Raw genomic sequence first — 12,892 nt, 5'->3', positions numbered from 1 at the left:
GGTGGGGAGAATATTGTAATTCTGTGGCTTTTTGGACCTCCTCAGAAGCATTCAATAAAATGCCTTTTCGCAATAAAAGTCGGGTTGATTGTCTCTGACAAAACACAAAGATGGCGTTTTACCTAAAATGATCCAAAACGGATGGCATTCAAGTTACTTTTACTTGCTTATTTGACGTTTACTCTTTGAGACTATCTTGTTAGGTATGCAGCACTAAAGCACAATATAATTTAGCATCTTAAAAAGAATTATGACCTTGGTAAAAGTTTCGAAGGAAGGGTTAATGATGAGGATTTTAAAAATAATCATTCAATGTATGGCTTCACATATATCTGGTAGGACTTCAACAGTTTGGAAGATGAGGTTTGAGGGCTCCCTGGTGACTGACAATGTCCCTTTAATAAATACGAAGAAAGCACATGCTGTGAATACTTCGTTGTATTCTAATGGATCAAGTTTTCATTAGTGCCATGGTCTCACCCACCCTACCCCGAAATATATTTTAGTGTAAGCATCTTACATAATAAACTCCTGCCCCAGTGACTGTTGCTCCTACAATTAAGAAGTATACTAGGCTGCTGCCATCTTTCCCAGAAGCACCTGCAGACGCTAGTGATCTAGAAGGGGATCCTAGGTGATGACACTGCACAACTGTAGGTAAAGATAAGGCCAAGAAAGAAACAAAAGGAAATAGAAAAAGCACTAAGTATTAATGAAGAAACATTCAACACAAAGGCAGGGAAGCATTTTTGGTTACCCTGTGCTACAAAAGAAAAAAGTGCTGCTCCAGGACTGGAGGATGTGTACTTCCTCAGAGCCGGTTAGCGGACGGAGCTCACCTACTTCTTACTTAACTGGGTTCATTCACACCTGGCCAAAACTGTCTCTGTGCATTTGGGAGTCAGGTCAGGGAATGACAATCTAGGTAACTTCAAGTCATTTTCATCTCCCTGTTTTATAACCTAGTGACCAAGGAACAAAGATAATTTCACTGTCTTACCAATGTGGAAAGAACTAAAATTATAATGGCATCCAACCATTTGCTCTTGGGGAGTGAAACAAACAGCTTCCTTCAATCAAGGGTGTTACTAGGTGTTATCTAAGTTGGTTCACTCAACCTTACATGATCCAACTTTAGACTGATCTGCTTAGTCACAGCAAACCCCGCCAAGTTAAAAAAAAAAAAAGCACCACAGAGTAATTCCTCTGTGACCAACTAAGCTGATCAGAGTTCATTTAAGGAGCTATAACTATGTTAATTTTACAAAGCATTTAAAACCGTATTTCTCACCTCACACAAATTCCATTCTGAAATTAGATACTAGGCCAACTTCTATAATTTAGTCTTTGGGTGAGATTCAGGGATAGCTTTCCTTCTAGGAACACTTAATATTTTGGATTGAAAGCTGTTATTGTTGTTTAATGTCTATTCCAAGCTGAGGAAAAAATAAAATATTTGACAAATGGGGCAAAATCAAATATTGTGCTAAGGAGCTGCAATGAATTCTCACCTATTCACAGGTTAGTGTGTCATATCCAAGAGAAAAGGTACAATTTTGTGGATTAGTCAAATCTAAGAAAACACAGTGGCTTTCGAGTAATGAGTAAAAAGACAAGTGAAAAGAACAAAGCTAATCAACAGGAGATTTCAGTCATTCCCAAATTGGCTCTCACAGGATTATTAGACAGTAGGCACTTTAAAGAAGGCTTTTTGGAAATTTTTTCAAAAGGAGAAAGGGGAATTAGTTGCAAAAGTTTTAAAGCAGAGTAGTACTGAGTCTACTAATGGGAGCTGTTTGGCAGCTTCTTTACACAAGCTGCTTTTCTACTTACATATGCACCAGCTCCTATTGTTGATAAGCCCACAATAAGGACTAACACAGAATTATCGATTTTGCCCCCTGATGCACCAGAGCTAGCCATTTGTCTTGTCATCTGGAGTTCTAGAGGAACATGCCATCGCTGGAACAAGTTGCCTAAGGAACACAATTTATTAAGACACACACACATACAAAAATAAAATAGTTAATACATGTTTATGACTAGAGGTCATTGCATTGTACAAGTAAAGACTTACTGCCCATTGGGGTGCATGATGTTCACTTTTAAACGACCAAGAAAAAAAATAATCAAAACTGTACAAATATTGCAGATATCAGAATCCACACACTTAAATTGTTGGGAGTTTTTAATAAGAGTATAAGTCAATGCTGCCCAGGGAGGAAATTACAGCTTCCCAGAAAAGATAATGAAAAACAAATGGGCAGTTCATCAAAAACACTTCTCTCTTCACATCCTCACCGTAAACAAAGTAAGCACAGAGAGATGGCTGAATAGATACAAAAAGTTAAATATAGACTACCTAGGGGCATTATAACCACCACTTAAAGGGTAATTTAAATGGCTGGCTCAAACCTTGCACAAAATAATAAAACCCTGCGACACAGTCCTTGAAGATAGAAATGTTAAAGCACAAAATAAAAAAAAATTTTTGTTAAGTGGATTTATCTTTTCCAAAGAACTAAAGAATTTCAGATTATAAAATATTTTTTAATGATTAAACTTAAAATATCAACTACTTGGCTCTTAGTCCTCCAAAATAATACAAATATTATGTTGATGTAAAACTCTGTACATCCATGTAATGATCTGATGATTAGAACAACTCTCACACATGGAAATGAAGGAAGGTCTCAGGACTACCTTCTCTGCTTATGATACTCCTCATGTTGACTACTGACTAGAGCAGGGGTTTGCAAACTCTTTCTGTAAAGGACCAGATCGTAAACATTTTCAGCTTTTCAGGCCATATGGTCTCTGCTGATGTCGCACAAAAGCAGCCACAGACAACGTATAAATGAATGGGCAAGGCCGTTTTTCTTTTTTTTTTTTTTAAAGATTTTATTTATTTATTTGATAGAGAGCACAAGTAGGCAGAGTGGTAGACAGAGGGAGAGGGAGAAGCAGGCTCCCCGCTGAGCAGGGAGCCCGATGCAGGGCTCGATCCCAGGACCCTGGGATCATGACCTGAGCCGAAGGCAGACGCTTAACAACTGAGCCACCCAGGAGTCCCATGGCCATTTTCTAATAAAACTTTATGGGCACTAAAATGTGAAGTTTAAATAATTTTCATGTGTCACAAAATAGTTATTTTTAATCTTTTTCATCCATTTAAAAAAATGTAAAAACCAATCTTAGCTCAAGGGCATGCATACAAAAGCATGTGGGTTTGGCCTGTGGGCTGCAATTTGCCAATCCTGATCTAGGGCAGTGGTTCTAAAACTTGAACGTGCATCAGAATCCTCTGGAGTGTTTGTTAGAACACAGATGGACAGACCCACCCCCAGAGTTTCTGAGTTAGGAGATCTAGAATGGGGGCCCAAGAATTTGCATTTTTTAACAGGCTCCCTAGTGATGCTTATGCTGCTTTGAGAACCAACGGTCTAGAGGCAGATTCCTGGTCTGACCAGCCTTTAAAAGATTAACAGAATGGGCACTGGTAGTAGCATTTCATATTAGAAATATGGAGCTTTCCCCCTTGCTTTCACAATTTCAGGGCACAGAAGAGTAAAAACAGGTCCAAACCAGGTCTGCAGTCTCTTACCTGAAATCCTCGGGAACATGGATATTCCAGAACTCAGAATTATATGGTTTTAAGTATATAGTGTTTATACCATACAGTAAATAACACCCAGCACAGTAAAAGGCAGCAATCCACAGTCACACACATTAATGTTTCCATGAAAAATTTCAAAGTGGGATGAACAAAAGGTTATAAGCAGCCTCTCTCTCCAGTTTAGGTCAGGTGTCAGTGGCAGATGAGTTATAAAAACCTGATTTTTAGTCCTATTTTCATTTCTGAATTACAGATAAGAGACTATAAACCTACACCCTTAGAAGTGAAAATGTATATTTCTTTACTATTTTTATTTATTACCTGCTTTAGAATCCTTTATCACCACATGAAAAAAAATGGTTTATATTTGGAAATAACAAATCATGAAAATGAAAATGTGCAAGGGTGGGGAAGCTTATCTTGATCTGGGCAAGCTTTTGATTTTCAGAAATCCATAAAATGATTAAGCACCAGAAGTAGAGACTGACAACTCTCAGAGCTTAGTAAATGAGACTGGGTAGAAAAAATTCCACGTGGTTTAGTTCAGCGAATTTAGTTGTGTCCCCCACCTCCACCCCAAGTTTATTTACTGAAAATAAGTAGTTTTAAAAAATTCGTTTATTGTCCCTCTAGAAGATCCTAAATCCAGATGCAATAACTTTGTTTTAATGTAATACTGATGTGTTTATTCTGTTTTTGCTTGCTTTTCACAGATAAAACTAAGAGTGTAGATTTGGGAAAGTTCAGCAGTTTTTGCCTTGATTTGCCAAAAAGAAAAAAAAAAGATATTTAAAAGTAAATTAACTTTTTAAAAAGTAAATTGGCTAACATTTAAACTACTGCCTGAAAAGAAATGCAATATACTATTATTATCAACAAACCAAATTTTTACATACCTACCAAGTGACTTTAGTTTTGTAAGAGGTGGTGTTGTATGGATGTTTATATTCCCCGCCCCCTGCCCCCAGTTTTCTTTTACCCATAAAATTACTCCCACACCTTTCCCCCATAGCTTCAAGATTTTAGGAAACTTCATATCATGGCTAAACACGTCTTTTCACTTGTCTTGCTAAGGTGAGAAGCCAACTTACTCCTTGACTTCTCATTACAGCAGTCTGTTTTAGATTCTCCTTTAGATTTTCTGCAATCAGACCACACAGAGAGGTAGCATTTCCTTCCTCACACTTGGGATTCAATTTTTTTTCAATTTGATACATTTATATTATGATTTCCATTGTAGCAATAATTAGCACCTCTATCACATAATTATCATTTCTTTTTTTTTTTTTTAAGATTTTATTATTTATTTGACAGAGGGAGACATAGCAAGAGAGGGAACACAAGCAGGGGGAGTGGGAGAGGGAGAAGGAGGCTTCCCACTGAGCAGGGAGCCCGATGCGGGGCCCAATGTGGGGCTCGATGTGGGGCTCCATCCCAGGACCCTGGGATCATGACCTGAGCCGAAGGCAGACGCTTAACGACTGAGCCACCCAGGAGCCCCATTATCATTTCTTTTTAGTGGCTGGAATAATTAAGATCTAGTCTCTTAGGAAGTCTGATTAGGATACAGTATTGTTGTCTATATTCACTATATTGTTCAAGGATTTGATTCTTGAATTGTTGTTACAATTGTATTTAGTGCCTAACACATAGTAGATGTTTGCTCGATAAATATTTGTTGGACTAATTAATGAAGGAAGGAAACAGAAATTCCTTCCAATTCTATGATAAGGACTGAACATTTGAAGAATTTTTTGCAAAGAAGTTTAGCCAGATCTCATTTATTTCAGGTTGCTTAATAATAAATCAGTAACTTCAAATACTACAGACTAGCATTAGAATAGTGCCTAAACCAGCAACTTCATTTCTGTAGATTTCATAATCTCCTGTTTTTTCATACTCCCAGAAAGCCTTTTCCAGAAATACATCCACACAACTGAGGCTCCTAGGATTCTCAAATAGTTAAGAGGTCCATATGCTCTTGAGTCTTGTTTTCTGAATGTCAAACTGACTTTTCTGACATGGATAAAACACAAGACAGGACAAGCCTACATGATCTGTCCACTGTAACTAGGTATCTCTTTATAAGGAATGCAAGAACTATTTCCCTTTATCAGCTCCCCAACTTTTCTTTAGCATAACCCTTGCTGTTATTTTATTTTATTTTTTAAAAAATATTTTATTTATTTATTTGAAAGAGAATGAGATAGAGAGAGAGCATGAGAGGGGGGAGGGTCAGAGGGAGAAGCAGACTCCAGGATCATGACCTGAGCCGAAGGCAGTTGCTTAACCAACTGAGCCACCCGGGTGCCCCCCTTGCTGTTATTTTAGACGAATCATAGTAGTAATAACTAGAGTGCAGTGAGAAAGGCACCAGAGGAAAAATGATTTAGATGACAAAAAAGCAATCTCACTCTGTTCTACAAAGTTAAGTCCTTCACAGTACTAGGGTTCAGCCACTGAGAATTTACCATGTGCCACAGACTATGCAAAGCACTGAGGACACAAAAACAGGACGTAATCCCTGGTCTCAGGTAGTGTGTAGTATAGGAAGGGACAACGGCTGCCACTATTCTGAGTATCAGAAAATGGGCTTAATACAAATCACAGGAGACTCAAGGTTCCTCAGTCTGTTTAAGCCTTAAAACAGTATTTTCCAAACTTGCCTGATCATAAGAATTACATCAAGAGCCTGTTAAAATAAAAATTCCCAGGGCTCTCTCCAGGACATTCTCATTCAGTAGGTTTGGGGTCAGCTCTCCACTTGATTTACTGGACTAGGTAATTTTTGGAAACATGATCTAGAGAAATGTTACAATATGCAGCAACTCCTTTAAAATGTTAGGAAATATCTAGAAAATACAACTTATTAACTGGATGCAGAAAAGGCTGACTTGCTACAGATTTTCTTCTGGAAAGCTTTGCCTCAGCAGAAAAAGTGGGGAAGGGCTCATCTTCTAGGCTTCGGAAAAAAAAGTGTCATTTGGCAGTTCCCAGGAAGTCTGGATCCTTGCCCACAAGGAGTCCAGTTTCCTTTTTAAGGAGGTAAGAAGGATTCTGAATAGAGAAAAATGTTCACACATTTGACCCTCAGGTCAGGGGTCGGTGATCAGTTTGATCACATGGGCAGCACAATGTTTGGTAACCAAATAAAATACTACAGAATAGAAAATATCTATTACCTAACCTATCTGCTACTCAGTGCCAAATGCAGACATAAAGTAGTCACTATTAATTGCCTTCAATCATTTCTGGAAAGAGGCAGAGCATCCAAATAAAGTAAGTAAACAAATAACAGCAATTAGGTTTTAAGGCAAAAGGCAGCATATAATGAAAATGAACTTGACAATGGTGACAGATGTGGATGAGATCATTTCAAGGTGGGTGTCAAGTTTGCTAACATTCTGACAAAGAATTGGAGGTGGGAGGAGAAAGGGGAAAGAGGAGGGGAAACGGCATATAAACAAAGAGCGCCTCTCTCCTATCTATGCAAAAACATAGGGCAGTTGCTACGATGTGAAAAAGAAATCAGATTATAAGCAATTAGTAATCAAGCTACAAAACAGGGTTAATTCCTAAAATGACAGAATCATTTCTTTTTGAAATTGTAACCCCACCCCGCCCATTTCTAAAGGCATATGATGTACTGTGGTGCTTGGCCAAAGGACAAAGATTAAGTGTATACAAAGAGATGGATGGGTATGTCAAGAAGTCAGAATACATTCTACAGCAGACTGCCTCCAAACAAAATCATGCAATGGAAAAAACCATTTTGAGTCTGTATTTTTCAGTAGTTCTAATATCACCAACCATCTTCAAATATCTAAAAAAATCAATTTAACTTTAAAAATCCATACTTATTTAAATGAGAACTTTGGGTTAGACTTCAGAGTGCTGGTAAAAGTTGTGAGTTGTAAGCAAAATAAGTACACAAAGTTTGAAAGGCTAGTATGGATGAAAATCTTCAGCTTACCTAAGTTTCTGTGTAAATTTCTGTACAGCTTACATAGAGCACTATCATTTCAATGCATAAAACCCATACAGAGGACACCATAGATGGGATATTAGTTTAAAAGCTAAGGCAGAGGTTTTTAAGTTCCAAGAGCAATTTGTTTTAGGATATGTCCTCAGATACACAAATTAGGAAACGTTTTCTTGAGGCATAGCAACTGGGAAAACTGTTCAAATGCACATTTGCAAACACTCTAAGGAAAATATTTTCCACATTATATTTTTAAAGCACCCAGAAGGTGGTTCCACATTGGAAAGGCCTCAAGGATAACTTCTGACATTGCAAATGTGAATGTCCCCAGGTGGTCATTCAAAAATAGATTAAAAAAAAAACCCAGCACCTCCTACAGGTGGATAATTCATTATCCCCATTAAGTTGTGCAGTTTGAAAATGAGCAAGCTCAGGACATGCTCAGATAAGTTCATGGATATCTCATGCACAGTGGGCTAAAGGGGAATCGGATGCATTCTTAACCTTTTGAGGTCAAAATTTAGGAAGCATGTGGAGCTGTGGCAAGTGGATTAGTGGCCTAGAGATGGCAAAGTATCCTTTGCTCTACCTATTAATTAGGTATGTGACCTTGGGCAAATAATTTCACCTCTCTGTGTCTCTGTTTATTATCTATAAAGTGAGTGGGTTGAACTTTACCACAAAATCCCTTCCAGCTCTAAAATCTGATGAAACAACTTCACGGAGAGCAAATACAATGCGCTCTGCAAACTGTTTCTTTGAAGCATTAAAGACCACCAAGAATTACACGGACCAGACATTTCAAATTAATTTTGGGCCGACTCTCCTGGTGTCTGGCGCACAACCGACTGACTCCTTACTTGAACTGCACTGTTTCTCTTTCACTGGGCACTCGAATCTATGGATCTCATCTGGGATTTGGAAAGTAGAACAGGTAATATCCTCATTTACAGAAGGAACTAAAGCATCGGGCTTAATGCCTTGTTTCAAGTCTCACAATCGGTAAATGACAAAGTCTACTTGACCTCATTGCTCTAAAAAGGCGGACTGGGGGTGGCCTGGAGGTGGTATTGGACAATACCAAACAGCCAGCTGTTCTGTTATCCCTGAACGGCAAACCCTCCCAGGAAAAGGCCTCAAGCGGACTACTGAGTTCAAATCCCTTGAAGGTCAGGTCGGCACGGCTTGCGAAACTCATGGTTTGGATCCCGCCAATTCAAAATTCACGCGGCTGTGAGTGGGTTAAGTTTTTCCCAGGGAGGAGGCAGGGGGAGGACTACCAGGCCCAGGGAGCCTATGGAACCCAGGCCCTTGGTCTGCGAGGTCAGGGTTGCCTGGAATGGGTCAGTCACCTGGGAGCCGGTTCCGCTGCCTCGGGCCTCGGACGCACACTGTCCGCACCAAGGGCGCCAGCTTCTGCTTGAAAGCACCTGCTGCCAGGCTTCCACACCGGAACATTTCGGCAACCGCTACTCTGTACCTCCTCCTTTCCTTTCTTCTCACTGACCCACCGACGGGTCAAACACGGTGGGCCCCGGCCGGTTCCCCCCCAGCTCCCCTCACACGCACTCTACGCAGGCTCCTCCTTCCAGCTCCGGGAGGGCATTGGACAGTTAAGCTGGCCTGCTAGAGCAGGGGAAGGGGAAGCGCTGCTGGAGGCCTACTGCGCAGGCGTAATACTCAGCGCCGCATTGCGATTGGCTCGTACGGCGAGAGCTTTGCGCATGCGCCTGGCTGCCCACACTGTTGCAAAGACCGCGGCAGCGGGTGTTCGCAGGTTTCCACGGGTTGATGGCAATGCTTTCCGCTGAGCGAGTTTCCAAAGGAGGGAGTCGTGGGGCCTCTTTGCCTGGCGGTTGTGGCCGGTGCTGCCGCTGTGTCGATGGCGGGAACAGATAACAGTACCTCACAAAGCGTGAGCACCGTAGCACCGCATTTTGTTCTCCTGTCCTAGGCTACTACTCGGTACTAAGCCTTCCGGATTCTCTGGCTGTATTCCACTTCCAGTCTTTCCATAAGGTCCGAGCCAAAGCACCTGGCTTACCAGATTCGGAGTGGACTTCCGTCTTTTACAAATTGCTGGCACTTTTCCACCCAGCCCCTTTTTCTAGGAGAAGTAATCATTCCGTGCTCTCTTTCCCCATATCGTTTTTATATTGTGCAATTCTATTCCTAGGTGCTGTACCAGGTGCTGCGGATAATCTACTATTATGGCTTCTGTGCTTGAGAGCAAGGATGCTGGCAAAAAGAGTTTGTGCTTTGCAGAGAAATGCTAAGCAGGACTTTCGAGTTGTGGGAGGAGTAGGGTGAGGGGCTGAGTGTACATAGGTGTTTTGACTCTCCCAAATGTAAGCTAAGTTGGAAATAAATTTTTTGACTGTTTGCAAAACATAAACATAGGTCTTTTTCAAAGTTTAGGGTTACATATTCATTTAACAAGTATATAATGGGTACTTGCCACTTGGACTATATTATGAAAGGGGCTCTGGAGCATGTGGAAAGTATAGGAAGTGGTCACTAGTTGGGGAGATGACACATACTATCATTTAAATAATATGGAATGTCTCCTTCAGTGCCAGAGCAAGAGAAAAGTGAATAGGATGGAGTAGCTAAGGAAAAACTTCATGCAAGTGTTACTTGAGCTTTGTCTGGAGGGATGTATAGTAAAATTCAAATAGACAGTGGAGGAGGAGGAATGACATTTCAGATGGTGAATACATTGGGACCAAATGTAATATTTTTAGTGGTTGAGCACCCCTTGACTTTGGATCCAGTCTCACCCAGGTTGAATCCTGGCTCTACCACTTGGGCAGGTCACTTAACTGTGCCTCACTTTCCTCATCTACCAATCTCCTAGGGTTGTTGTTATGAAGATTAAATGAGCTAATATTTGTCAAGTATCTTAGAGGAAGCACCATGCTGTTTAAAAGGCTTAGAGGTGTAAAACAAAGAAACAAACCCCAGCACATTTCTGGGGGACAATGACAGAGAATATATACTAGGAAGTAGATAAGGACAGGTTAATATTCTGGGGCCAGAGCTGACTTGGCAAAAGAATTTGGCCCTAATCTTGTAGGTGATGAAGTTTTTTTTCTAGTGGAATAGGGATAGAGAATGAAATCACAAGACCTCGTTTTAGGAAGTTTAACTCAGGAAGCAGTCTTAATTGGGTGAAAAAGGTCCAGGGTTCCCTTAATGTTCAGAAGTGCAGGCAATGGGTGACTTTTTACCTAGAGCTGCTTTGAGGGATAAATATTGAAAATATCAATTTCACAATAGGGTAAAATTATTTATATTTACTTAATATATTAAAGGCCTTACAGACATTGATATTTCTTACTATTTCTAAAAGCCAATAACAATAATAAACATGGAATACAAAATTAATCATATCTGTTGGGGAAAGAGGCTTTGGAAAACACAGTCAAAATCATGATCAGGTGCCTATGAAAATGGCTGGGTATATTTGAAAGACAATCATTTAGTGATGCACAATTAACACAAAGAACAGGTGCTGTATAGCACATTTATTTTTGCAATAGATGCAGTGAGGTACTTTAAAAAAATCTCTAATTAAAAATTATATTTCATCATGTTTTTTGCAAAAGCAATAAACACACAACAAACTAACTCCAAAAATATAAGTGAAAATCTCCCCAAAATCTCACCCCACAGAGGTAACAAGCACTTTTTATTAGGGCATGGTGCCCATTTTGAGATACCATATTTCCAGAAATGAGTGTTTCTACCTTAAAGCTATAATATAAACTCTGAGACTCAGTGACAAGTTTTTGCTGGAAGCACACATCTAAATAATCTCATGTGGATGTAATGTTTTTTGTATCTCTCAGAAAGTTAGCATTGATTCTGTGAGTTGGCTTCTTTTCACTCTACCTACTGGGTACGCCTAATTAATAGTTACCCCCACTTTTGTAACTACTCTTCTGTAGATAATGATCACCAGGAGCATCACAAATACAGAGGAGAATGATGCAGCAAACTATACTTAGACATCAGCCAATCAAAAAGCCAAAATACTGTACAGTGAAGATTGCTATTCACACTGTACCATAATAATTGGTATTCATAATGATGACCTTGGATTAGCCACTTAAGATTAAATCCTCGAGATGGTTTTAATAGTGAATAGTATAATCTAGGGTTTTAGAAATGGGTGACTCACATATTTTGGAAAAGAGTTAGCTGTAAGTATATCAGCTAACTCAGCTAAACAGCTTATTAACAGAAGACCCCAAGTTTTCCCAGCCATTTTGAGTAACTTGGACTTGGCTGAGCGGTCACATTCCAACTTGCTTACAGATCTATCACCGATTCACTGAATTGTTTTTCTCATAGTGGGAATGGACTTGGTCACGTTTGTCTCTTCTGCCGCTCAGCCTCGCACACAAATAAGATGGCAGCTCATGTGCACCGCTGGAATCCCTGACTTCGATGGCATTAGCAAGTAACTCATATGTCGGTGCTACTGACATATGTCAATATTGCCTTGCCTTAGCCTATGAAATGTGTGAGAGGAGGGATAAAGTCTTAAAAGCAAACAAAATGGGTGCATTTTATTGTATGTGAACTGTACCTCAATAAAGGTGATTTCAAACAAGCAAATTCTGAACCTGAATCATCCTTCAAGAGAAGGAATACAGGTCTCCACCAAGATGTGTGATGCTTAGTAAGCTTTGGGAAGCTGCCCCCTAATACCGTAAGAAAGTTCTGTTCATTTATCATCTTCCAAGCATAATCTAGGCTTCTGGCAAATTAGACTCAACCACTTGGTTCTACATTCAGTTGCAGAGGGGTGAACCCTCCTAGGGGTTTCCAGTTCCTTTCGAAACTCCACCATTCTGAAAGGACTTATGATTATATGGACATTATATCATATGGGAGACACTGTGAGGCTTATGCCGTGTCCCAAGATCCCTCCACCTGGGTCAGTAATGGTTAGCCCCGAAAACAAGGTTCCCTTTGGCTGGCGCTGCCACCACTAGCTTCCCCCCTTCTCCTACCCCCCGTTTGGCCCTCTCCGGCGGCGGGCCTTCCCCATTGGCCAGCCAAACACAACCGACTGCGACAGCCAATGGAGGCCGCTCTCCTGAACATTCAGAGGATGGGTGCTCGTGGTGTGATGAGGGGAGGTTGGCGCCTGGCACGCGCCCCCCTACATCTGGCAAGTCGGTGACAGAGACAGTAACTCCCCCTACACACGCACACCCCGTGCCCCCGGCTCCCTCCTGTCAGCTGCGCGGGCCCCCACAACCCAAGGCATGTCTTGGCAGCGC

The 12,892-nt window shown here is 40.6% G+C and overlaps 1 protein-coding gene across 2 annotated transcripts in view; it reads right to left on the bottom strand.

Moving 5' to 3' along the window:
* Positions 1–9,232, bottom strand: part of AIFM1 (apoptosis inducing factor mitochondria associated 1) — a 33,396-nt gene extending 24,164 nt beyond the window's left edge. The window contains exons 1-2 of one of the 2 annotated variants that reach the window (XM_078065004.1): positions 8,951–9,232; positions 521–651 (exon numbers count right to left, since the gene is read on the bottom strand). In XM_078065004.1, the coding sequence (XP_077921130.1) occupies positions 521–651; positions 8,951–9,056 (237 nt within the window). In that variant the 5' untranslated portion in view covers positions 9,057–9,232. Of the gene's footprint in view, positions 1–520; positions 652–1,833; positions 1,977–8,950 lie in introns of both variants that reach the window. The other variant, XM_078065003.1, reaches the window with a different exon arrangement.
* Between the last annotated feature and the right edge of the window lie 3,660 nt (positions 9,233–12,892).

The sequence above is a fragment of the Halichoerus grypus genome, chromosome X (assembly GCF_964656455.1).
Source record: "Halichoerus grypus chromosome X, mHalGry1.hap1.1, whole genome shotgun sequence".
NCBI lineage: Eukaryota > Metazoa > Chordata > Mammalia > Carnivora > Phocidae > Halichoerus > Halichoerus grypus.
The sequence above is the reverse complement of the archived record's forward strand: the minus strand, read 5'-3'. Positions and strand labels throughout refer to the sequence as shown.